General features: G+C 45.2%; 1 protein-coding gene across 4 annotated transcripts in view; it reads right to left on the reverse strand.

Moving 5' to 3' along the window:
- CACNA2D2 (calcium voltage-gated channel auxiliary subunit alpha2delta 2) overlaps nt 1–27761 on the reverse strand; it is a 544797-nt gene that overhangs the window by 80196 nt on the left and 436840 nt on the right. For all 4 annotated transcript variants that reach the window (XM_079964404.1, XM_079964403.1, XM_079964402.1 and 1 more), the window contains 3 exons: nt 20065–20223; nt 18162–18269; nt 10871–10949 (listed from right to left, as the gene is read on the reverse strand). In XM_079964404.1, coding sequence (XP_079820530.1) covers nt 10871–10949; nt 18162–18269; nt 20065–20223 — 346 coding nt within the window. The remainder of the gene's footprint in view (nt 1–10870; nt 10950–18161; nt 18270–20064; nt 20224–27761) is intronic.

Consider the following 27761-nt stretch of genomic DNA (forward strand, 5'->3'; position numbering starts at 1 on the left):
ATTTATGCAAAATTATATGTAAGAAGTGTGTATTATATGCATAATATATATAAAAGGGTCAGGCTTCACGCCATACTATTTTTCTGCAGCATAATTTTACCCACAGCAAGATAGCACAGTCAGTAAGAGCATGAGACTCTTTATCCCAAGGTCGTGGGTTTGAGCCCCACATTGGGTAAAAAGATTCCTGCACTGCAAGTGGTTGGATCAGAGGACCCATGTGGTCCCTTCCAACTGTATGATTATGATACATATGATTTTTATATCATTATTTGTATCATAATATGTATCTGTTTATGTGCTGGTTATTTTAGGAAACCTGAAGTATATATGCATATAATATGGAGGAATTGTTCGTGGTCTTAGCAGAACCAGAGAAAAAAAAGTTGGCTGATGAGATGAAGGTGAGGTACGGGAATTAAGGGGGGAAAATTCTGTGTAGATAAATTAGACACCGGGATTTTCAGAATATTCCACCACATCTATGGCTAAAGAGGGCTTTCTAGTCACGCTTAAGGGATTTTGGCTCAAGAGTTTTATCTTTCACCCAGTTCCCTTTTTAAAACAGATTTTCCCGTTGTAGGAAATACAATGGTACCTCGGTTTTTGAACGTCTACGTTGATGAACATTTTGGGTTTCAAACGCCGTAAACCCGGAAGTAGATGCTTTGGTTTTCGAACATGCCTCGGAAGTCGAACATGCCACACGACTTCCACTGAGTGCAAGATCCTGAGGCCTAGCTGTCGGCTATTGAGTTTTCAGGTTTTGAACGTTTCAGAACTCGAACAGTCTTCCAGAGTGGATTACGTTCGAAAACCGAGGTACCACTGTAATTGGTGCCACTTATAGTGATACCCAGAGCCATTTCATATCACAATGCCTTTGGGAAAGGACACTACCTTACAATGTAGCACCCTTCCAGGGAATCCTTCCCCTTAAGCGAAAATATATATATGCTTGATAAGGCAACCAGGCCCCCGCAACAATGTCCCCAGAATAGTGACGTGAGGTGAAATTTTTCGTAGGGGAACAGTTAGGGCCCGAGCATTACAAATAGGCCATTGTCATCTTAACTGGTTCCCATTCCATTTCTGAGCCCAATTCAAAGTGCTGCTTTTTCACTTCAAGGCCCTTCCTAGCTTGGACTCATGGTACCTGGAGGATTGACCTTTCTGTACATTTTATTATCATACTCCTTAACTTGTTGTTTTTAACATGTTTGTTTTTATTCCATAAGTTGCCCTGATAGCTTTTTACGATCTGAAGAGAAACCAGAGTACACCCTGACCTGATAACTTTTTGTTACAGAAGAGCCTATAAATACTGAGTGAACAACAAGCAATCAGCCCTTGGAAAACAGCAGCTTCAGCTACTCCTGCAATAGTTCAAATTGTTTTACAGTCCCCAACCATGTAGCTAATGCCTGCTTGCCACCCACCATGAACGTACAGGTCAAGCAAACACTGAGATGAAGAAGTCCAATTCCTGCTTTTAGGTTTGTTGTTGCAACCTCAGTAATGTCACTCCAGCATTTCTGAAGCCAGTAAAAGGTTCACAACAGCGGCAGAAAGAAATGTAGCTTGCATTTCATTGTAGCTTTGAAAAAGCGTCTAAGGACAGTTACCCAGCAGAGGGAGATTTTCCTTTAAGGCAGGGGGAAAACACCTCCAGCTTGTTTCTCCCTGAGTTAACTGATCTCACGGAAGAGCTGGCCAGCAGCCTGATGTCTCTTGCAAACACAAACAAAATGCACCTCAAATAGCGGGCGCTGAACCTGCATTACTTGCTCTGCAGCTGCTGCCTGGGATGGTTGTAGCTAAAATCTTCCACGTCTTTCCAAGGGGAATGCCACATGATGGAAAGAGCACGAGGCCAACTTGAGGGCAGAAGCAATAATAATAATAATAACTACAGTCCATTTAGCATCCGAGGCTTTTACAGCAAACGTCTGTTGCTCTATCTACTGGTCTATGGCATCTGTCCATCAAGCACATTAGTGGACTACTCTACCCAGTGCAACTATTGGCCCATCTATAGCATCTGTGAACCTAGCTGTCCACAGTGCTGCCCATGACTCTGCAGCATCTGCCTATTTAGTTACCATATCTGTTTAGCAGCCCCCCTATGAACTCTGTATATGACATCTTTATCTATTTCTCTACAACTTCCCTCATTTATGGTAAATTCATCTACAATAAATGAAGGACACTGTGCCTTTATTTTCTGTAGACAGGGAAACAGAGGTACTGACAGCAAACAAGTGCCAAATGATGGAAGAATGAATAAGATACAATGGCAATTTCTCTCACACATTTTCTGTTCACATGTTTTAATAATCCTTGAGAAACTTAATTGTATAAAATATTTACTGACATGATGAGCTTGTAGAACTATGATTTTCCCTCTTTGTACACAAAGGCAGTGCACAAAACTTGAATGTGTAATTGCATTTATTTTGTTTTATTAATTCATATAGAAGGTCATTAGTTTCTTGCTAAAGTTTGTCTGCTTTCTGTTGCTTTTCAAGTTTAATGTTCTTGGAAATAGTTGCTGTTAGGCAGATCTTTTCCAATAAAAGTTGTTTTATACAGTATTTTCTACTTTCATAATGTAAACCTGAGGGCTCGGATTACCTTGGTTTTTAAAAAGACTGACCCATAAGTCACTCTGAAGACTTTTTTGGCTGAAGAGTGGAAGAACAATAATGCTTAAATATGTTAGTATATCCTTGAGATGTACATTTGGCTATAAGCAGCACAGGACTATCTATCACCCCAGCCCCCAATGTACTACTCGATCTACAAAAATGCTGCTCTAAGGCTGTCTACCCCAGCTGTTAAGTGGTTATATGGGGAAATAGTAATACAAAAATTCAAGCTGCACTGCATGCAAGTAAAGGCTAGTACTTTTCTTGGATCTACAGTGGTACCTCTAGTTACGAACTTAATTTGTTCCGGAGGTCCGTTCTTAACCTGAAACTGTTCTTAACTAGAGGCGTGCTTTCGCTAATGGGGCCTCTTGCTACCACTGCGCCACCAGCACACAATTTCCTATCTCATCCTGGGGCAAAGTTCTCAACTCGAGGTAACTCTTCCAGGTTATCAGAGTTTGTGACCTGAAGCGTTTGTAAATTGAAGCGTTTGTAAGGTACCACTTACAAGGTACGAGGTACCACTGCAATACATTATTGCTATGAGTTTGTGGGAGGTAGATTTTATACCTGAGCCCCCTTCTAATTTCTGGATCCAGCATAGATTTAATTCCTGGAATAGCCAGGCCCTCTAAGTTTGGGCCATTAAAGGAACATCTGTGCCAGATGAAAAATGATAGTTAGCAGTGTTATTTTTATAGAAAAAGAGGTGCTGGAACTCACCATTGTTCTCTTATAATGGCAATGGCACCCACCTTAGAGGTGCCGGGAAAGACAAAAGCCACAGTTGGGAGTTATGTGTGAGAGCTAGAAGTGAGAAGCGGCAGGCTGGGCATATGAGAGAGACAGAGCTATGCCGGATTCCTGTTTGATTCCCATAGCTGTGGCTATGTGAGAAGCAAGACCCTTCTGGGGTGTCAATGCTGTTTAAATAAAGCATATATTGTAAGTACACAACAGGCTCCACCATCCTTCATTCCAAGGAAACAAAACCCTGGGTAAAGGCATGGAACCTACAAGGGATCAGCGGCAGGGAGCGGGCAAGCCGGTGAGCAACAGCGTCAGTGGGATGGCGTGGGGTGCCCCAAAGGTTTCTCCCCAATTTTGGGGGGGGGTATGCTAATCTACCATGCCCAGTGTGTATAAATGTAAATTAAACGATATTGCAAAACTTCCCAAAGTCTCAATATTTACTGCTCACATAGAAAGCTGCTCCTGGAACTTACTCCTGTTCGGTAATGTAACTGAAGCATTACATAATATGAACTAGGCCATAGTTGTAAAGGTTGAAAAAGTTACTACTAGGGGCAATCAAGAAGGCCAGATTCATATTACGGTGCTTTAACAAACAGCAAACATTTCCCCTCAATACAAATTTTCCTCCTAGACCTAGAGCTTCTTCTTGCCAACTGTATCATTCTTGTGTCCTATTCAATTGCTGGAATACAATGAGAGTGGACTCCCTTGTCCTCATATTCTTAAATTATATGCCCCTTTTATTCTTGTTGGTAAATAAACTTAAAGTGGTAGCCAGTAACAAACAGTTGGAGATCCCTCTTGCTTTATCTGCCTAAACTCATTTCTTACTGGTTCAGGAGCGCCTGCTGTTTTCAGTGGAGCTCCTTCCTGCATGTGATGTCACTACTGCTCTCAAAATGCCTTTGATGTCAGAACCAGAGGCCTGGGGGCACTAGCAGCAGGAGATGACAAAGCTCTCAAGAAGCAAAGGCTCAGCTCCTCCTCCTCATGCCACTCAGAACAAAGGGCACAGGGAGAGAGAAGGGGAGAACAGAGCCTTCATCCATAAGGGAGGGCACTAAATAGGTTTCCGAAAGGTCACCGAGAAAATACAGGGAGGCAAGTGAAAGCCACAGTTGGGATAGTCATATAGTTGTCAGGGAGGAAAATAATGAAAGGAAACCAAAGCCAACAATAGGAGCTTGACAACATAAATGGCTGCCAAAATCTATTCCTTTGCTGTGGTCTAAACCACTGAGCCTAGGGCTTGCCAATTGGAAGGTTGGCGGTTGGAATCCCCATGACGGGGTGAGCTCCCATTGCTCAGTCCCAGCTCCTGCCAACCTAGCAGTTCGAAAGCATGTCAAAGTGCAAGTAGATAAATAGGTACCACTCTGGCGGGAAGGTAAACGGTTTTTCTGTGCGCTGCTCTGGTTTCACGAGAAGCGGCTTAGTCATACTGGCCACATGACCCAGAAGAACTGCCTGTGGACAAATGTCGGCTCCCTCGGCCAGTAAAGCGAGATGAGTACCGCAGAGTCATTCGCGACTGGACTTAACTGTCGGGGGTCCTTTACCTTTACCATTGGTAAAGTAGATGCTACATGCAATTATATGCAATGAATAATTTGTGGCTGTAAAAAATGGAAATCAGCCTTGGAAGACCAAAATCTTGAGAAGACAAGTAGCATTTCCAAGGAAATGTGGGGTGGAATGTGGCTGAGGAACAATTTGGAGCAGAAATGTGGCTGGCAGAGTTAAGTGTTAAGCAGCTCCTGCCCCAACTCCTTCAATCCAAATAGATGCCTGGGGCTGCTTTTTGTTTTAAAAAACCCACTGGTGTTTTATGATATGCGTATGTGACGTCTAGTTCAGAGGTCATCAACTCAGCACCCAAAGGCATCTTGGTGCCCACAAAGGCTTTCACTGGCGCCTCTGGGCAGGTGCCCCCGACTATATTTTCCTGGTACTGAGGAATGCTCCCTGTTGTTATTAGATATCAACAACATAACTGGGTTTGAATGTGGCCAATACTGTGTGATTGCCACAGTCAGGGCCAGCAGAACATAGCTGACTTCATACTGTAAGTATAAGGTTGCTTGAGGGGGTTGTTACTTTACTTTTTTATTTTGCCATGCCTGCATGGCAGGCCTTTTGTAACTGGTGCCTACAGCACTCTCTAAAAATTCAGTATGTGGCCACTGGTCCAAAAAGGTTGATGACCTCTGGGCTCCTTTAACCCTGACAGGGTTAACCACAGAGCTTGGTTTCTAAGATGAAGGTGTTGGCAATGGTGTCTTCTAGGAAATCACTCTGATTATTATTTGCTAGATTTCTTGCTGGCCTTCACCATGATGCCCCAGTGTGGCTTACATCATTAGGCAATATTTAAAACAATTAAAACAGATTACAAGGGCCTCCCGATTAACGCTAGTTGGGTGCAGAAGTGTTTGTTTACTCGGTGATAAGGCAGCCCTCACAAGCACAAGGGAGATAAATTCTGTGCTGCTGTGTGACAAAGTCCTGTAGCACCTTAGAGACTAAGAAATCTATTTTGGCACAAGCATTCATAATCAAAGGCCCCTTATTCTTTATTATTTCTTCAAATGCCCTGGAGTTGAGCCATGACACTGACAACAGTTTCTGGGGCTAAACCCTAGCAAGCTCTGTCTTAGTACAAATTAATTAATCAAGTTAAGCAGTTGAGGCAGGAAACAGTTGTGCCTCTGGTGAAGAGCTCCTCAAGCCTGATCAACGAAATGCTGAAAACAGATTATGACAATTGCTGCTGACATTATTTCACTTGATGTGATGATGTGGGAGTGGGGGAAATGTGCAAGGAAGTGGTCAGAAAATAGCAACAGCCACGTGTCTGCCTGATATGAGTGCATGCATCAAAGCTCTGGGATGCCTCTCTTGGCAAGCTCCTGTGCTGGGATGCAATAAAGACGTGCAATAAAGGCTGCTAAGTAAGATTCCCTGATACATACACATGAAGGCATCCTGAAAAAGCATTGTAATAAATCTGGGATATAGTATATGATGAACTTAAATTTTTTTTTTTAATATAACTTTGTGAAAAATACAGAAGCTTTCCTATTAGGAATAACAGACACAGGTATAGCAAAAGAGGATTGGAAAATATTTCTGTATGCCACAGTCTCGGCGAGGTCCTTAATTGCCAGAAATTGGAAGAAAGAATTTGTGCCAACAAAAAAGGAATGGCAGGATAAATTAATAGATTATACTGAACTGGCCAGATTAACAGAGACAATTAGGGGACAACCTAGCCAGGAATTCCAAAAAGAATGGGGAAAATGCAGAGAATACTTTACCAAACAGTGCCCCAAAATATACACCTGGACTTGTTTTGATTAATTTCTATAAGAGACTTTGGGGTTTTTAAAGTCATAATTAGGAAAAATTGTAATAATCACATATAAAAGAAACGGTATACAAGAAGTAAATAAGGAGGCCATTTACAGGATAAAGGAAGTCTTTTATTTTTATTTTTTTGTGTAAGGGGATAGGAGATTAATTTTGATAATTAAATTGTCAATGGTGGTGGGTTTGTTTGTAAGTATGAGTTGTTGTGGACTATGCTGTAAATAAAATAAAATAAAAATAAATAAATAAAAATAATTCGAACCCCAATGAGAATTAGCTACTACATGTACAGCTGATAGAAAGTCACCACAACCCAGGTGAGGCTGAAAAGGCCAGGAACCGAAGGAGAGAAGAAGAGAAATAGGAATTTGAGCATGAATGACCAAAGGTATTCTCATGGGACAGGACAATGGGAAGATGGATTACTGCAAGCCCAAAGGTTCACAGGCCTCCACCATCTGCTGACAGATACAGGAGGTGTGAAAGGAAAGCCAGAGCTGCTGAACAAAAGGGCAGATGAGGCAATCTTGGATAAATGAGAGGCAGAGACAGGAGGCTTCAGATACAGAGGAAGGTGAAGGAGATTAAAGGGGACTGAATGTGATGAACAAAGGGAACTTCAGACGGCAGGGAATGGGAGGGGTGGACAGCAGGGAACAAGAGGGAGGCCTTTGTAAAGCATAGGCAGATGCTGCCATACTGGTCTTGCAGAATAAGAGACAAAATAGGGAAAGTGATATCCTAATCTGTTAGCATAACAACATGCAAGCTTTTAAGTTACACAGAACCTTTCATCTGTGTAACATACGACCTTGCATACTTTTAAAGAAGCAGAAAGAGATCCAGTATAATAAATTACTACTGATCCAAATGGCCTTTAACTGGCGTGGTCTTATTTTATTCAATATGCTGCTGACCTTTTGATTTACTGTTACCTCAAACCCTGCACACTTTTTTGCTCCTCTCCCTCCATTGCTTTGTTCACCATCTAGCTTGACGAAGAGTTCTTCAGAACTCAAAAAGCTTGCATGCTACTTTGTGACATTTTGGTTTGCCTAATAAAGGCGTTGCCCTACTGTGGATTTTTGAATTTGTTTAGAAAGGTAGCCAAAAAATGTTTTGAATGCACACACACTGCTTTATCCCATTTTTCTCCCTGAGGGAAAAGTATAAATGGCAAATGATTGTCCTGTACACATTTAAATGCAAGAGGTAAACTGCAGAACACTAGATGCTTCATGCATGATGACGAACCAGCCTCTAGCCCATGGGACTTGTGCCATTTCCCCTCCAACCCAGATCTGCATCTTGCTATTCCCCCTTCCTTTTTAGGCATGAGAGCTGTGAGGAAATGGAGCTATGGAGTGGTGGTACCTACACAATGGAACGCTTGGTCGTTATTTGACCCTTACCCTGTTTACATTTCATTGAGAAGGGAAAACTTGGTGTGTTCCCCACAGGATTACCTGGATGTTTTTAACAGCTGCTGTTTTCCCCCGATTATGAATTACCGTATTTTTTGCTCTATAAGATGCACCAGCCCACAAGACGCACCTAGTTTTTGGAGGAGGAAAACAAGAAAAAAAATATTCTGAATCCCAGAAGCCAGAACAGCAAGAGGGATTGCTGCGCAGTGAAAGCAGCGATCCCTCTTGCTGTTCTGGCTTCTGGGATAGCTGGGCAGCCTGCATTCGCTCCATAAGACGCACACACATGTCCCCTTACTTTTTAGGAGGGAAAAAGTGAGTCTTATAGAGCAAAAAATATGGTATTTTATAAAGCGATGCTCCCTGATTCTTATTGCGTGTCTGGTTTCTTGATGATGACGATGAATGATTTCAAGGGGAGGAATCCTTTGTAGCCTGAGGGAGGCATTCCCTTGTAGCTACCCTTCTAGAGGCCACATCCCGGTCTTAAAAGGTAAAGGTAAAGGGACCCCTGACCATTAGGTCCAGTTGTGGCCGACTCTGGGGTAGCGGCGCTCATCTCGCTTTACTGGCCGAGGGAGCCAGCGTACAGCTTCCAGGTCATGTGGCCAGCATAACTAAGCCACTTCTGGCGAACCAGAGCAGCACACGGAAACGCCGTTTACCTTCCCGCCGGAGCAGTACCTATTTATCTCCTTGCACTTTGATGTGCTTTCGAACTGCTAGGTTGGCAGGAGCAGGGACCGAACAATGGGAGCTCACCCTGTTGCGGGGATTCGAACCGCCGACCTTCTGATCGGCAAGTCCTAGGCTCTGTGGTTTAACCCACAGCGCCACCCGCGTAGCTACCCTTCTAGAGGCCACATCCCAGTCTTAGGTAGGGCTAATGCAAACAAGTGCATGAGGCAACGAGGGGACGGAGGGAGTTGGATGGGGAAGTCCCCATAAGACTGTCTCCAGCCCATGGGCCAGAGGTTCCCCCACCTCTCTTTCATACACTGTTTTGGGTGCCACCTCTCAGTAGAAATATGGCCTGTAAATGCTAAAATATATAAACAAACAAAAATATTATATTTATCTGCAGCTATAATTAGTGGCAGCGTGCTGGGAAGGCTCTTGTTTTCTCTGTGCTGCAGCTGTGCAGAATATTCAGCCAAGCAGTACATACTGTGACAGAATGCTTGCTGTTACGGAAACGTCCTCCCTGTTTCTAGTAGGCTTCTTTTCTTTGCCAAAGAGCAAAGTGCTTTGCCCAAACTGTTTATATACTTTGCTGCTGAGATATTGGCCTCAAGGTTTCCTTAGGTGAGCAGACAGACAGCAGCTGGTTCTCTTGGCTGAGCTCTTGGTAGCCATGGAAGGAGTTAGCCCAGTGGAGAGAAGCTCTCTGTAGGCGTATCTGGATGGCGAGTGAAGACAAGAGCATCTATGATCTATTTTCACAAACTAATGTTAGAGTGGATTGGGGGTGGGGTGGGGGACTCCATCAAAATAGTACTTAGACAACGAAGTGATTCTTTTGAACTAGAAAACACAAGATGATTGTGCACATAAGTACATTTTCACCAAAAATATACCCCAGAGTTTCATTATCATGTTCCCCTAAAATTCAGCTTTATCAGGAAAAAACCCTGTTATCAGGAAAAAACCCTGTTAAGTGTTCTGGAAGGAGAGAAAAGGGAGAACAGACAGTGAGGATGGAAGTCTCATTAATGCATGGAAGTTGTCCTGAATGATGGGACAGGGCAGGTTATAGATCTAAGAAGGTATGAATGAAAGTGAGTTAATTCACAACCCTTGCTACCTATGTTGGGAAGATGTGTTCTCAGGCACTGGGTGCCTGAATAGTTTTTGTACAATTAGGAGAGGTGACTGAAACAAGGTCTGATGTAATAGCTGAAGACTATCCACTAGATTAATCTGATGGCTTAGAGACCAGGAGATCCAGCTGAAGTAAGTATAAAGTTAATCAAATAGGGGCTATAAAAATGGTTGTCTGAATCCGGAAAAGGTGATGCTCCCTTGGAGAGAGATGTTGGCCTCACTTTAGGATCAGGAATGGTGGATGGAGATGTTGTCTATCAACACTGCATTATTTCACCTGGATGTGAATCTGAACGTGGATTTCCATCCACTTTCTGAAGCAAATGGCTATGCATAACTACAGGTGACTGCAGGTGAAGTGGAACAAGTAAGTTCAGACAAGGGCCTTGGAATGTGGAGCTATTAGGGTCAATTTATGCAAGATACAGGGTATGCAAACATCAGTTATCAGTACCATGTTCCACATGCAACATTCCTTTAAAAACTATACTTAGAACATGTGCCAGTCCGTTTCTTGATTCTGGATGCCGGGTGGGCTGACTCAGGATTGTTCACATCAGAGATTACCGGTTCTTGAATAAGAAATGTTGCTTGGCCTTCACTGTCTTCATGCACATATTACACTAATCATGCTGATTATGTAAAACTAAACCAATTAAACTATGAATAATAGCTGAGCATCACTGGCTCAGTGGAGCGAGTTGCTTACACTGGTCTACTCTGGAAAACAGAAAGCTAACTTTCCCCTCCACTCTTCTGATAGCAGAGGATAGTTTCTCCCCTCTCACATTCTGCTTGACAGGCTAACAAGAGGTAATTCTGTACTTAAGCCACTCTCCCTACCTTTGTTAGCGCACGCCATCCACTGCAGAGGAGTGACGTCATAGTTATGCTGTCCAACAGAAAAGGTGAACACTCGCACCTGTGAAAAGGGAAAAAAGAGTGATTTCTTTTTAATAAAGAAAATAAAATTAGTAGCATCCTTCAATAACCGTGGAGGGTTTGCCAACACCCCAGCCCATGAATGCACAAATTTTGCATCTGAAATGCAAGCACCTGTAAAGGAAAATGGCAGATAGAGATTCTACAGGTAAGTACTTACTAGGGACTTATGACCACTGGCTGCATAGTAACTGCATGGCACCTCCCTCCCTCTGGCCATGCATCTCCTGCAGCAAATATACTTTTTAAAAAAATACATTTTCTAAGGTGTGGCAAAAAGTTTGATCTTGCACATGGTGGCAGCTGGCTGCACCCAACTAGCTGAGGAAGCAAACACAAAAAAGGAATGTTCAAGCAGCTACCATGCCTTCCAGTTTCCCTGTGCTAAGATAAATGCTTGAATGGTGCAGTACATGCTCTGCAGCTGGGTGGCTTCGTGTACTCTGTAATTTATAGCCTGCTGCTTGGAAGCACAGTTCTTGATCATTGCTCCTATTGTAGTGATAACTAGAAAACCAGCAAAACAGCAAAAGCTTAAAGATAAAGGTAAAGGGGCCCCTGACCATTAGGTCCAGTCGTGGCCGACTCTGGGATTGAGGCACTCATCTCGCTTTATTGGCCGAGGGAGCTGGCATACAGCTTCCAGGTCATGTGGCCAGCATGACTACACCACTTCTGGTGAACCAGAGCAGCGCCGTTTACCTTCCCGCCAGAGCGGTACCTATTTATCTACTTGCACTTTGATGTGCTTTCGAACTGCTAAGTGGGCAGGAGCAGGGACTGAGCAATGGGAGCTCACCCTGTTGCGGGGATTCAAACCGCCCACCTAACGATCGGCAAGCCCTAGGCTCTGTGGTTTAACCCACAGCACCACCCACGTCCCGCTTACACTGTGTTAAATAGTAAAATGGAAATTATTTATTTATAAATACAAATTCTCCAGAAGGACCAAGGTGGCTCACAACACTATAAAACCCATCAACAATGTTAAGCCCTTGATGTACTTAACTAGGGGGTCTGTTCCTACAACCACTGGATGGGTGGCAGTTGTGGAAAAAATGCTAATACATGCTGGCTCCCATCAGCTGTGTGTACCAGATACTGTGATGCGCCCACCCTTTGGCACAAGCAAGCAGGTGCCACTCTAAACCCTTTCTTGCAGTGGTATGGCAGAAGCAGAACCCTGTGTGTCATGGCAACTGCCCATGGATTTTCAAGCAGCTGCCACCAACCCAGTGGCCACCTGGATTGGCCTCCCTCGGATCAAGTACCTGGTGCAAGTGAATATGGCTGTTCATCACTTACCAGTTCAGGTTTATCACTTAACAATTTGCATCACCAGCATAAAGTGCTTAAATTATGCTGGGCATCATTGTGCTGCTATTCAGCAACACCTCTGCACAGATGCATGTCACAGAAAGAACTATTCTGTCTAGTTGTCAAAGCCAGGAGCTACTCGTTTCCCAATGGCACAATGAAGAAACCTCAGTTTTCAAGCAAAATGAAGTAAGCAGATTGAAAAGCAACAAGTTGACAAAACCACATTCCTGAACGAAATGTGTTTGGGATCTAGGTCCAACTGTTAGGTTTTAAATACATATGGTTGTATCCAGTCTTAAGTCTTATGCAGAGTTTGGGGTCAGCAGAGGTTTCTGAGTCCAAGCCAAGCACACATTTATAATTGTGAGATGAGTTGCAAGCTAAACGGACTGCCATTACTGAACCCGTTATGTGGGTGGAGAGACCTCTATCCCCTGAATCAACAGGCCCACAGGAAAACTTGTGTATATTATTTACAGATTATCTGGGAAGGGTCTTATCACACAAGTGCTAGAGGACTGGACTCTCCATCAAATGCGGTCAAGAGGGAATAAATTTGACTCCCACACTACTATTGGTAAGAGTGGCTACTGCTGTAAGCAGTACCCACTCCCTCAATTTCTTTCCTTTGTTGCCTGCATGCAGGTACAATGAATTTGGAAATAGAATAAAAATATGGAAAAGGTGATTTTCTGTGTGCAACCCATGAATCAGAAGGTGTAGATGCTTCGAGGGAACTCTGCAGCGGCTGAAAAACATCAGGATTGCTATGAAATACTAGTGAAAGTAGGGAAGACGTTCATGAGACAGAAACTGGATTTTGCTTTGGTGTAGCATTTCACTGATCTTTACTGTGAACGAGGAAGATGATGTTTCAGTACAGTATCCCATTTCTCACTATTGAGATCTCTCATCTGGTTTAAAAACAGCAGATGTTAGAGATCATACCCATTTCCTTTCCCTCCTGTATATAGGGAGGGAGGGAGAAAATAAGTCCAAGCCATTTGAGTACTTCCACCCAGCAGGCTTGTGTGTGTGTGTGTGTGTGTGTGTGTGTGTGTATATACACACACACCCATGTGATGGAATATCTCCCAAACTCAGGAGTGTTGACAAAGATGCACCTTTTCCTGTAGCAGCAGCCTGTGCAAAGTTTCAAAGGAAGTTCTGTCCACCTTTTTTGGCATTTCAAGGTCGGTGCAGGTAATAAAAACAGTGCCAGCGTGTTAGACGCCCCATTAAAGGGGCAGTGGCTCAGTGCGGGAGCAGACAGGCAGGAAGATCAACTGTCTAAATAGCTCACATCAAATGAGGCGGAATCCTGCAATAAAGCATGAGTTAGCCACTTCCCCTTGTTCCCGTGACTGAGCTGATCCAGGTCACACAGCTGGTTCCTCAGCGATTCGGTGCTGTGTCTTGACTCATTTATAAGGTTCCATATGCAAAGTTCTGGGCGGGGTGGTGCTGTCTTCCACCCCCCATTGGCTCATGCACAGATTCTATCTGGAAAAGCTAATAACAGTTTGAGCAGGTGAAGAAGAGGCACAGTATGACTCCACCTGCCCCCTTCCCTGGCATAGTTCAAGCCTCCATATGGTACATTTGTGCCAAATGAAGAAGCACAGAATAAGGGAGGCACAGTGCACACTATTGTACTGTCTGGTATATGTTTTGGCTGCAATACAGCCATTTTGTGTAACAAAGGTCTGTCAGAGGCAAAGCTTAAACTTTCAGAGAAAGACAAATTCACCTAACGAACCCTGCCAGCAGAAGCCTGACACAAGGGCTTCCACTTGTACAATGGGGCTTTCCTTCTTCACCCCCCCAAAAATAGGCTTGGGGGGACTCCCAGAACATTGCACAGGGGAAGGGGGATTGTTCCACATGGCAAGCTGCTATACTTGTGCAGATGGAGCGTCTGTAATAGCACACCATTAAATCCCCCACAAAAACTTCTATGGAATATGTATGGGAAGCTACTCACAAGTAGCTCTGTCCTAACAGACAGCAGAAAAATCTCTTTCCCTTTCCTGCTCCCAGGTAGAAATCAAACTTACAATGCTTTTGAATTGGCAACACAACAACAACGACCCCTTCTATACCTGAAACTTGAAATCGGGAATTTCTTTCCCATAAAGGTGAGTGGATCCCACTCCACCCCCACCCGTCCCTTGTAGGCAGTCCCTTGTAGGCAGCAACATGAGTGAGACCATTCGGGAATCTAGCTTGCCAGATGCTGCGAGTGAGTGGCTTATTTTGCTCTCTGACTGATTGAGAGCCAGCAACACTTATCTACAATGGCATGGTAATTTACTTCATAACTAACAAGTTACCTTAATCGGAATCAACAGCGTTTTCCATCTCTAGCTAAGAGCTGCTTCACACATTATGACATTACATGCTGGAAAACTGTAATGCATTTAACAGCCCTGTCAGAATTTTAGCTAAGACAGAGTGCTATTTTTGCATTCATTTTCTTATGCAGTACTTTATATTCTGGTTTTACCTAGATGAACCTGCTTGCTTAAACTTGTGTCCTGTGATATTCAAAAACACAAACATTTAGATTAAGGCCTGTGCATATTGTGTGTGAGGGGAGAATTTGGAAATCAGGGGTTCCGGTGGGGAAGGGTCTCTCTCTCTCACACACACACAAGTTTATTAAATAAATACAATAAAGCCTAGTGTCGTCTAGTGACAAAACAAAATAATGGCATGTGATCTCCCTCCAAGCTTTTCTGCAGATCAGGGATAGCTAATAACGCCCTATGGGCGTTATGGGTCTACATCTGCCATTGGCCCCAGCCTTCATGACCAAGCAACAGGGATGATGGGAGCTGTAGTCCAACTATTATCTGGAAGGCACATTGTTGGCTACTGCTACCACTACTGTAGATACATAGAGAATGAGGTCTCTCTGTGCACAACAGTTAAGTGGGTCAAAACTCAGGTCTGCAGCCTATAGCTCAGAAAAACACGCTTGGGACCAGAGAGAAGCCTGAAAATTAGCTCTTGCCTGATAACTGAAGATAATAATTGGATATATTTATAGTATATTGCTAGGCATAGGGGTGGGGGTGGGGGTAGAACAACAATTGCAAGCAAACTCTGAAGTGAACAGCATCCTTGGCCTTGCCAAGCTACTTGCCCCTGTAATGAGCAACTCCTGACAGAGAAGCTGGAACTGAGGCAACCGGGAGTAGCCAGAAGAAATGTTATGGTGGAGCCTCAAGGTCAAACTGCACATACTGCAGGACATTGCTGGTGTACCACCCACCCTGATGCCCAATGGCCTGCCTGACCAAGGTTGTCTCCAGGGTCACGTTGGACATTATTGTTTTGGGTGGCATCAACATCATGCTGAGGCTGCCTCAGGGCTAGCTTGAGTTTGCATGGCATCCATGGGACTAATTCAGATAGTTATCACCCCAACGCACAGGGCGAGGCATACTCTCAGGGCTGACTCATTGGCAGGTCAGAACGGAGACACAGAGACTCAAAGTAAACCCAGGTTTTTATTCCAGAAAATAGTATACAAGCAGAGAGCATGGAGGCACAGCTTTCCTCAGTGGTGATGTTGCCAAGATTGGCTCTTGGCCCTTGCTGCCTCCTCCTAAACCTCATCCTCTGGATGTCTCTCAAACTGGTGTAAACTCCAGTGGGGAGGGTGCCCCCATGGGCTTTCTGAGCTTTCTGTTCAGCTATATGCAAAGCCCTGTGTGACCTTGGAGTCAAAGGGGGAGGGGAGCTTACTACAGTGGGACCAGGCAGCTGCTGAGAAGCTGGTGCAGCTTTTGTCCCTTCCTCTTCCTCCTCTCTTTCAGGTCTCAGCCCGTCTCTGTCTGCACCCTGCTCTGCCTCTAGCTCTTTTCTTTCCCTCAAGCCTGTTGCTTCTTCTGCCTCCCAGCCTCCCTCCTCCTCTGACGTGTCTTCAGAGTCCCATCACCACAATTCTGGCTGTGAGCATTCTTTCTCCTCCTGCTTCCCTAGGGGGCTCTTTGGCTGGAGCCTCCCACTGCCCCTCTTTATCCAGCCAGTCCTTGACAATTACACTTGACTTAGTCTTTCTTGTAATGGTAAGAGGGGGATCTTGATATGGAATGGTGGTCATAATCCCGTTGTCGTAGTCAGACTAGTTTTCGTGGCATTTCAAGGATACATTTGCTCAGCTCCATAGCACTTTCAATGCAGTAGTTCTTGCGAATACTGTTGGGGTTGTCCAGTACATAATTTATGGGATCTGCTTCAGTTTTTGAGACCCAATAATGTAGACAGAACCTTTGCAATGATGTGACCTGCTTCTTGCTCTCTTTACCCATGCTCATCCTGGCTGCTGAAAGCCAGTTGGGGACAATGGATTGGCAAGGTGTGGTAAACATACAATGGAGTGGTGCCTGCTGTCCTTAAACAGGCAGTAGTGCATCAATTCCTAAATAAATTCATCTTGGACCCTACCTGTTTATAACAACTACCACCCAGTGACAATCTCCCCCTTCTTGGGCAAGATGGTGGAGAGTGGTGGCAGAGCAGCTGCAGAAGTTCATGAAGGATGCAGCTTATCTGAAGCCATTTCAGTTTGGCCTCAGGCATGGTTTTGGGATTCAATCACCCTGTTGGATGACCTGCATCAAGAGCAGGACTGGGGGGAATGTGACTATGACGGTAAGAGCGGTTCAGCAGTGGAACAGGCTCCCTTGAAAGGTGGTGGACTCTCCTTCCTTGGAGGTTTTTAAGCAAAGGTTGGATGGCCATCTGTCATGGATGCTTTAGCTGAGATTCTTGCATTGTTGGGGGTTGGACCAGGTGATCCTTGGGTCCCTTCCAATTCTAAGATTCTATGTTCCACATCTTTTGAGACCATTGATAATGGTATTCACCAGGATCAGCTCTGTAGGATGGTATTGGGAGCACTGTTTCACAGTGGTTCCACTCCAGCTGCAGGACCATGTCCAGACAAGAGCATTGGAAGATTGTCTCAGTCCTATGATCCTTGTGCTATGGTGCTCTGCAGAGCATGATCCTGTTACCAGTGCTGTTCAACATCTACATGAAGCATTTGAGAGTGGTTATTAGGAGTTTTGGGCAAAGAGCCATCAGTACACTGATGACACACAGCTTTTTCTGTCCATAACATGAACATGAGTCAGAAGAGGCAGAATATGATCTGGACCATTGTCTGGGCACAGTGGCGAACTGGAGGAGGGCAAATAAACTGTGTTTGGACCCTGGGAAAAGGAAGGCACAGTGTGTGGGTGCTTCCCATGTCCGAGAGATGGGCCATTTGCCTGTTCTGGACAGAGGTTCACTCCCTCTGAAAGAGCAAGTCCATAGTTTGGGAATAATCCTAGATCTGTTTCTGTCCCTTGAGGTTCAGGTAGCATTTGTTCAGGAGTGTCTTTCAGCTATGGGTGCTATGCCAACTACAGCCATTTCTGGACAGTAATAGATTCATTCACTGGTAACCCAGGACTTGATTATTGTAGTGTGTTCTATTTGGGGCTACAATTGGTCCTGGTTTGAAAGCTCCAGCCGATGCAAAATGCTCTGGCTAGACTGTTGATAGGGACAGACTACTGCCTGCTCATAACACTGGTGATTAAAAGCTTGGACTGGCTGCTCATATGTTATTGGGTCAATTTTAAGATTCTTGTTTTAATTTACAAGGCTTTTAACAACTTGGATCCAGGATACCTTAAGGACTGCCTAATCCTTTATATCCCCACCCAATCAATGAGGTCTTTGGGGTAGTCTTTGTTTATCTCTCCCCCCCCCCCCAGATCCACCAGAAGCTGTGCATTCAGAATTAGTACAATTCTGTGAAACCCCCTTCCAACTGAGATTAGACTAGGTCCCCTCCAGTTTAAACACTCACTGTCTTGTTAGGCCAGTTGTACTTCTCAAACACATCTTGCACTCGATCTTCTCCTCCGTCAGTGAACATCATGATCATCTTATTGCAATTGGCTCTCGTGATGTTGGACTGCAAATGGGAAGCAAACATTTGAGTGAGTGCACAACTCAGAACCAAAGGCAATGCCCTAGAAAGGATTGTGGGAAGACAATGCCAAATACGTATATTTGTATGTTTAATACCCTTTGCTTAAAATAAAGCGTAGAGGGGCAGCATCAGCATCGTGATTGCATTTTTTTCAGAGAAACGATCTGGTTGGATGGATAGCTGATGAGTGTGTGAGTGAGAGAGAGAATATGAATGAGTGAGGTATGTGTATATGCAAAAATGCAGTTCTCCTCTCACAATCTTTAAACATGGAAGCGATCTCTACAGTAGATAAATCCCCACAGTTACTGGGTTTACAGGCATGTCAGGGCTAGTGAAGGGAAAAGTAGGATTCAAATCTGAAGTAAATTAGTGGCAGCAGATACGCACAGGCTTGTGTATGCATAAGCACGTGCTTCTTTACTTGTAAAAGAGAATGGCAGACGCTAGACACAGATGTGCTTGCAAACACAGAGGCGTACACAGAGTAAATGCTGGGACTACAGTTTCCTGCCCTTTCCCAGCTGCGTCTTCAGCCCAAGAAACTGGCAGTGAGGGGTCTGTTTTCTTTAGCTGCTTCTCCAGGGGTGAAGGTGGTGCAGATGAACAGGGAGAAGGAGGGGTTGTCTGGACGGAAATTATGTTGTGGCTATTACCGCTCAGCGATTAATAGGGCTATCCGTCTTTATTTTGCCCAACGTCACCGTAGCCTGCCTGAGCCGAGCCCTCTCAGATAGGCCATGCTACCTTTCTAATGAAATGGAAGAGGCAGCTGCTGCCGCCATTAAAACTTAAGTGTCAGCCACTGATGCTTTTCATTTATCTGGGGAGAAGCAGGCAACGCCAATGCCCTGTCCCAGTATAGCTCTATTCTTAAGGCACATAGACCTCCCCCCCCCACTACAATGTCAGGGAGAATAACATGAATGCTCCAGCCCTGCTCACCACTTTGCAGCTGCTGTGTCATTGGGAATCCAATGCCGTAAGAACAATCTCCAGAGATGGATTGTTGGTTACAGAGGAATTTCCTCCAATTCCAACAGCATCCGCTACTCCAAATTAGACTCGTAAACAACTGTTTCTTTTTCTTTGCTTATGCCAATGCCTCAGAATGTTATTTATCCCATTATATTTTTTTTGCCCTGCTCTTCCTCTAAGAAATACATGGTTCCTTTCCCCATTTTATGCTCACAACTATCCTAAGAGGTATAGGTTAGGATGGCAGTCAGTAATTAGCACAAGGATTCCCAGTCACCTTTGCAGCTGAGTGGGGATTTGAATCTGGGTCTCTCCCTGGTCCTAGCCTGACAGACACCCACTCGCAGTGTGAACAAAGGAGCCATGAATTAGTGGATGAGCCATAAAGGCCATTTCTCATGATGTGTGAAGAAGAATTTGGAAGGTGGGTGATGTGGTAATGTTGCAATAGTATGTGCAAGTCTGAGACACACCTCTACAAACCTTCCTAGGAAGCTACTCTGCTACTCATGCACCTCAGGGCCAAACTAGAGGAGTGATGCGAATGCATGTCCAACGTCTTCCCCCACCCCAAGCACCTGCCAGGGGAGCAATTTGGATAGGGGCTCTGGAGAAACTAAAGCCCCTCCCCATCCCATGACGTTCATGATCTTAGCCCTGTTTATGCACCTTCACGCCTAGATTGATCCTCACCTTCACAGCCCCATATTCTCCGGCACACACATCTTATTTGAATTCCAGATTTCCTCTCTTTGTAGTCCTTCCCTTGCCCCACTCTGAGTTTATACCCTGTGCTTACATTTTGCAACTGTTCAAAGGCATATTCAAAGCCGGCCTTGTAGTCCGTGGTTCCTTGGGCCTCCATTAAATCCACCTTTTCTTTAAAGACCTTCTTGTTGCGAATATTTGCCTGGACTAAATGCTTGAAGCAAGATACAGGCTGTGCATTTTGGTTGAACTGGAAGACAAGAGGTAAGAGAGGTGAAGTGCATTAAAGGAGGCGAGAAGGCAATGCAAAAGTTGTGAACCGCATCCACCCCTCCCCTTAAAGCCGTGTCTTGTTTAGTTAACAACGGAACCGTGGATGTTTTCAGAAATACAGATGCAAGGCTATCTTTTATTCTGTTAGCAATCTCAGCAACCTACGTGGACAGCTGAGGAAGTTAGTTGGGAGGCAAGCAAGGTCCAGAGTCAGATGCTACTGTCAGTAGACACTTGGTACCTTCTCACATACATTATAGCTCAGTTCTTTGTGACTTTTCCTAGTGACAAGACAATTGCAGATGTGCTAACTTTGGGTTTGGGTCTGAGCGGTGGCAAGCAGAGGTCTGCTCTCCCTTCAAAGGCCACCCCCCACAAGAAATATTTGGGAGTGGTGATAAGCTGCATTTAGCACATCAAACTGTGAGAGGAGATGCCTTGAAACTGTAGCTCAACTGGTGCTGATTTTCTGCCATCCTGTTTTGGGAACTGGCAATAGTTATGCTCCTCCAAGATCTGCTGCATATTTTTGCACCACTGGACATATCCAAACTCCAGATTTGAGCAGAATTAAAGCAGATAACCTTAGCAGTTGTAGCTCTTTTGTGGGAAGGAAGGACAGCTGGGCACATCAAACAGAAATTTCTCTTTGCCATGTCAGCTGCAGTTCACAGGATTCCCCCTTTGGGGAAAGGCAAATGAGAGAGTATATAAAATGGATATGTTTGTAATGCAATAATAATAATAATAATAATAATAAATTTTATTTATATCCCGCCCTCCCCAGCTGAAGCTGGGCTCAGGGCGGCTAACAACAATCAAAATAATCCAACGATTCTAAAAACATTTCATTATAAAAATTAATTAAAATCAAATTGATGGCAACCAATAAGCAAAGTTCTGTGCAGGTTGCCAGAGGAGGGGGGGGGGGGTCAGGCTGCGCCCTGACCAAAGGCCTGGTGGAGCAGCTCTGTCTTGCAGGCCCTGCGAAAAGATGTCAAATCCTGCAGGGCCCTAGTCTCTTGTGACAGAGCGTTCCACCAGATTGGAGCCGCGGCCGAAAAGGCCCTGGCTCTAGTTGAGGCCAGCCTAACCTCTCTGTGGCCTGGGATCTTCAAGATGTTTTTGTTTGCAGACCGTAAGTTCCTCTGTGGGACATACCAGGAGAGGCGGTCCCGTAGGTACGAGGGTCCTAGGCCGTATAGGGCTTTAAAGGTTAAAACCAGCACCTTAAACCTGATCCTGTACTCCACCGGGAGCCAGTGCAGCTGGTATAGTACTGGATGAATGTGATCTCGCAGCGAAGACCCCATAAGGAGTCTTGCCGCGGCATTCTGCACCCGCTGGAGTTTCTGGGTCAGTCTCAAGGGTAGCCCCACGTAGAGCGAGTTACAATTATCCAGTCTGGAGGTAACCGTCGTGTGGATCACAGTGGCTAGGTCAGGGCGAGAGAGCTAAGGAGCCAACTGCTTAGCCTGGCGGAGATGAAAAAATACTGCCTTTGTTATAGCTGTAATCTGCGCCTCCATAGAGAGGGAGGTATCGAAGATTACACCCAAACTCTTAACGGACGATGCTGGCACTAATTGCAACCCCGCAAGAGATGGGAGTTGCCCCCTCAATCCCATATCGCCCCGTCCCAGCCAGAGGACCTCTGTCTTCGAAGGATTTAACTTCAACAGGCTCCCACGTAACCATCCAGCCACAGCTTCCAGACATCTGGTCAGTGTGTCTGGGGCCGAGTCAGGGTGGCCATCCATCAACAGATAGAGTTGGGTGTCATCGGCATACTGATGGCAACCCAGCCCAAAACTCCGGACAAGCTGGGCGAGGGGGCGCATAAAGATGTTAAAAAGCATCAGGGAGAGAATCGCACCCTGAGGCACTCCACACACCAAGGAGTGGCGTGATGACAATTCTCCCCCAAGCGCCACCCTCTGTCCCCGACCAGAGAGAAACGAGCGCAGCCATTGAAGGACTGTGCCCTGAATCCCCACGTCAGCAAGGCGGTGGTCCAGGAGTTCGTGATCGACCATGTCGAAGGCTGCTGACAGGTCTAGAAGAATCAGCAGCCCCGACCCGCCTCGATCCAGCTGCCTGCGGAGATCATCTGTTAGGGCGACCAGAGCCGTCTCGGTCCCATGACCAGCGCGGAAGCCGGACTGGAATGGATCCAGAGTCGATGTTTCACCCAGAAACCTACCAAGCTGTTCAGCAACCGCTCTCTCAATCACCTTACCCAGGAATGGAAGATTCGAAACTGGGCGGTAATTGGATAGATCTAAGGGATCTAATGATGTAGATATGACCACAACGAGAGACTCAAAGGGAACCAAGATTCTGCCTGAATACACACCATACATTCAAAGCACATGGCTCCCCCCAAAGAAGCCTGGAACTGTAGTTTGATAAAGGTGCAGGGGATCAAAGCTATGTGAGCGGTAAACTACAGTTTCCATGATTTTTGGATGTGAGTAGGTGTGCTTTAAATGTACACAGCCTCCAACTATCTAATACTTATCCTGTACTTCTTCCAAGAATTTAGGGTGGCAAAGATGGGTGACCCCCATCCTTTTATCTTCTCAAAAACCCTGTAAAGTTTGTTACTCTGAGAGATGGTGACTGACTCAAAGTTATCCAGTGAGCGTTATGGTGAAGTAGAAATTTGAACAAGTTGCCTTGGCATGACCACAAACCTTCTTAAGGTTCCAAAAGAACAAAGGATATACGGAAGATATTTTGGGCAGCCCTCCTATGCCCCCGCCCCCTCTGTGAATGCAATATTCACAGTCCGTTGTCCCAAATGCACAAGGCGAGAAAGAAAATCAAGGAGTTTGGATAAAAAGGTGTGAGGAGAAGTGAGGGAAATAAACAAACAATGGGCATAAACATGCTTTCAGCCCCTCTGCTGAAGGACAGGGTCTTCTTATAATGAGGGCCACATTGTCCCCCCCTCCCCATTCTATAGGTTTAGATTGTGGAGGAATTCTTTGGCATTAATGGTATGATGTGATTTACACACACACACACACACACACACACACACACCAACCACCACTCAATGCGCAGCTGAGAACAGAATGAATTTGCTGAGAGAGAAAGCTGTGATTACCTGAACACCTTCAGGCGTGTTTTCTGCAGGACATTTCGGTGGCTTATCACAAGGTCACAGGCCCAGTTAAGAGCATGCCCTGTGCTAAGCTCCTGTTCGGAGAGGGCTGACTTTCCACTCAGAGTTTGGCCAGGCGGGTGAAGCGAGAAGGCATTCGTTTTTGCTTATGGCTTAGTTTGCTGGAAATATGGAACATTCATTTAGGAGGCAGTGAGCCAGCAAAAGTAACGAGGCTAGACTCGTTAATTAGCAGAGCCCTAGCACAGGCATGTTGCATGCCAGACAGCAGGCACGTGACACAGAGAATGACAAGAGCTCTTCATTTTCTTCCCAATATGACTTTCTTTAGGCTCACAGAGAAATAAAGTTGCAGAACTTTTTTCAGTGAACAGACTTAATTTGGGCCAAGGCTACAGCTGATCAGGGCTTAGCAGCAATGCTATATAGATGCCTGCCCTATAACATGAAGCAGCAGTAAAGAGGACATACCTTTGTGTTTACGAAAAAATTTTGTTGGAAGCCGCCCAGAGTGGCTGGGGAAACACAGCCAGATGGGCAGGGTATAAATTATTATTATTATTATTATTATTATTATTATTATTATTATTATTATTAATAATAATAATAATTTATTTTTGGGGGGGAATGAATGAATTCCTATACCCCACAAATAACCCAGAGATACATTTTAAATAAAAAGACACATTCTACTCATGCAAAAACACGCTATTCCCGGAACATCCACGGGCTGGATTTAGAAGGCAATTGGGCCGGATCCGGCCCCTGGTCTTAGGTTGCCTACCTATGGCTTAATGTCATGATAGCTTAAAAATGGTTTACAAAACATAAAAATCAACCACCCACACTATTAGGATACAGAACAATTAAAAACACATCATGATTAAAATACATAATAATAAACCACTAACATGGAAATATCTGTGCTTAAAATATGCAATAAAGCAATCCCATTGAAGCATTACAGCAATCAAAATGGGAAACTCAGGTCAAGAGATCAAGGAAATGCCTGTGTAAACAGGTGAATTTGCAAAAGCCAGCAGAATGCCAATACAGATGGGGCCAGTTCAAGCCTATACACTGTTACTACTCAAAAGCCAAGGTGGGCAAGGAAGGTCCAACACAATTTCTGGTTAATTCAATTTGTTGATAAGCTACATCACTTTCCCTTGTACTGCAATGCACAGAACACCTTCCCTTTCCATCCCCTCAGCTAAAACACCTGTTCATGCTCTAATCACCTCCCACCCTATTAACTGCAACCTTCTTTTCCCCGGCCTTCTGTTGTTGCACCTTAGCTGCCACAGTCATCCATCTTTCTTGGTTCTCAGTGACAGCCCTCTTTCAATTCTTGCGCTGGCTACCTATTCATTCTCAACTCTTTGGCTGTGGTTTTAAAAGCCCTTCACAGACTCTCCATCCCACCCAGATTTCTCTGTCCATGCATCTGGATATGTCACTGCCTCTGGCACCTATTCCTCCAACTCTGCCACCCGCACATGCCCAAAGGTCTCCTGCTCTTTCTTCCAGAATTCCATCCAACTCCTTTATTAAAGGTAAAGGTACCCCTGCCCGTACGGGCCAGTCGTGTCCGACTCTAGAGTTGTGCGCCCATCTCACTTAAGAGGCCGGGAGCCAGCGCTGTCCGCAAACACTTCCGGGTCACGTGGCCAGCGTGACGAAGCTGCTCTAGTGAGCCGGCACCAGCGCAGCACACGGAAACGCCGTTTACCTTCCCGCTATAAAGCGGTCCCTATTTATCTACTTGCACTTAGGGGTGTTTTCGAACTGCTAGGTGGGCAGGAGCTGGGACCGAAAGACGGGAGCTCACCCCGCTGCGGGGATTCGAACCGCCAACCATGCAATCGGCCTTACCTCTTTATTAAGGTAAAGGTAAAGGTACCCCTGCCCGTACGGGCCAGTCTTGACAGACTCTGGGGTTGTGCGCCCATCTCACTCAAGAGGCCGGGGGCCAGCGCTGTCCGGAGACACTTCCGGGTCACGTGGCCAGCGTGACAAAGCTGCATCTGGCGAGCCAGCGCAGCACACGGAAACGCCGTTTACCTTCCCACCAGTAAGTGGTCCCTATTTATCTACTTGCACCCGGGGGTGCTTTCGAACTGCTAGGTTGGCAGGCGCTGGGACCGAGCAGCGGGAGCGCACCCCGCCGCGGGGATTCGAACCGCCGACCTTTCGATCGGCAAGCCCTAGGCGCTGAGGCTTTTACCCACAGCGCCACTCGCGTCCCACCTCTTTATTAATTAGCCCCAAAAGAGGCCTTACACAACTAAAAGCTTTTTCCTGAAAGTTAAGCACCGAGAACTTTCAACACATGACTCCTGTGCAATGAAATGTACAGTATAAGCCTACTATGATAGCCACCTCCAAATATCTAAAGGGCTGTCAGGTGGAAGATGGAGCAAGCTCGTTTTCTCCAATGGATTCAAGTTACAAGAAAGTAGATTCTGACAGTGGAATCGATACTTTCAGGTGGTGGTGGACTCTCCTTCATTTGAAGTTTTTAAGCAGAGGTTGGATGGCCATCTGTCATGGATGCTTTAGCGGAGATTGCTGCATTTCAGGGGGTTGGACTCTAGTCAGGGCCCCTTCCTGAGGGTTCCTCAGGATCCTTCCCAACTCTACAATTCTATTATTCTATGATACTTTCCCAACAAATGAATATGTTCCCAACACACTCCTAACAATCAATTTAAAAGGGAGGAGCCCTGAAATTGATCATAAGCCCCTCACCATGTCACAGTCTGTTCCTCTTGTCTTCTGTCTCCTTTTTCCCTTATCTAAATATTGCCAATTTTACCTGCCTGTTTAAAGCCCAGTCCCTAGTGCAAGATAAACCAATCAATAACAATGATGGCAGCAATCCAGCAATGGCTCATATCGGACTCTCTCGGGCATGCAGAAGTGAGGAAGATAGGAGTTATGTGCCCACCTTTCCCGACACAACAGCTGCCAACAGTTTAACAAAATGGTCTTATGAGCGAGGAAGAGAATATTTTCCCCCAGGCATCTATCTTGATATGTAACTGGCCAAATGCATTAATGATAATACTGATTCATAACCAGATTGCAAGATCTTCACAAGCCATTTGGGGGCATTTGTCTGATCTTTGCAGCATATACATGTTGTATTTCTGTAATTATAATTCCCCCCCCAAGGCTCTTCCCCTTGCAGGACTTCCAGATGTCCCTGAAAACACACACACACACACACACACACACACACACACACACACACTCACTCTCTCTCTCTCTCTCTCTCTCTATATATATATATATTAGTTGGGCAGAATGTAGTGGGTTATATCGAATTCTAGGATGGCTTCACACCTTGCAGGAAGAGAGAGTGAGTTCCAGGCATTTTTACAACACAGCAGCTATTTCTTTAGCATTTGAAAGGGAGACATGCAGTGCAACCATTCCACTTGCTACCTCACTGGTGGCAAGTACCCCTTGTCTCCTGATGAGAAGGGCTCACAGCAGCCCCACAGGGTCTCACTAGCACAGCATTATGGATAAGGATAGAAGTAGCAGGAGAGCCAGTGTGGTGTAGTGGTTAAGAGCGGTAGACTCGTAATCTGGTGAACCGGGTTCGTGTCTCCACTCCTCCACATGCAGCTGCTGGGTGACCTTGGGCCAGTCACACTTCTCTGAAGTCTCTCAGCCCCACTCACCTCACAGAATGTTTGTTGTGGGGGAGGAAGGAAAAGGAGAATGTTAGCCACTTTGAGACTCCCTTGGGTAGTGATAAAGCAGGATATCAAATCCAAACTCCTCTTATTACTAGGGCTATGGACTCTCTCCCCCACCCACACCAAAAAACAAACAAACTGGTTTTAGAGGTATTTTAACCCACCCTGAATCAGGGTCTACAATTTCAAAGGGTGGTTGGGAATCAAAATACCAGAGAGAGGAACAGGCCACTAACCATGCTGCTGAACATGATATCCTCAAAATGTTCTTTATTTAAATGATTTAATGGTTTAAAGCTCCTGGCCCTACCTGTGGCTTTGGGGAAACAAAGAGAGTGGCATTCTGGCTGCAAAAATGCTTCCTTCCCCATGGTGCATTTGATGGGGGGGTGCATCTTGGAAGGAAATATGATGACAGTCAGAGCTCAGCTTGTGATGCAATCAATGGAGCTGCTGGGAAAGCTGGCGGCTTTAAAACTCTTAAAACAGTAGTAGGGAACTTCTGTGGCCAATGGGTCTAATTAGGCCCACCAGGTCCCTGAATTTGTCCTGAGGCCATTCTGAGCAAACCCCAACCACCTGTCACTCACCTGATGCCATGGGGATCTGGTTATCTCCTGAGTAAGCACTAATGCCCAAGATCAAAGATATGCAATCGCTTAGCTCCAATCCTAT

The sequence above is a fragment of the Podarcis cretensis genome (assembly GCF_951804945.1).
Source record: "Podarcis cretensis genome assembly, chromosome: 2".
NCBI lineage: Eukaryota > Metazoa > Chordata > Lepidosauria > Squamata > Lacertidae > Podarcis > Podarcis cretensis.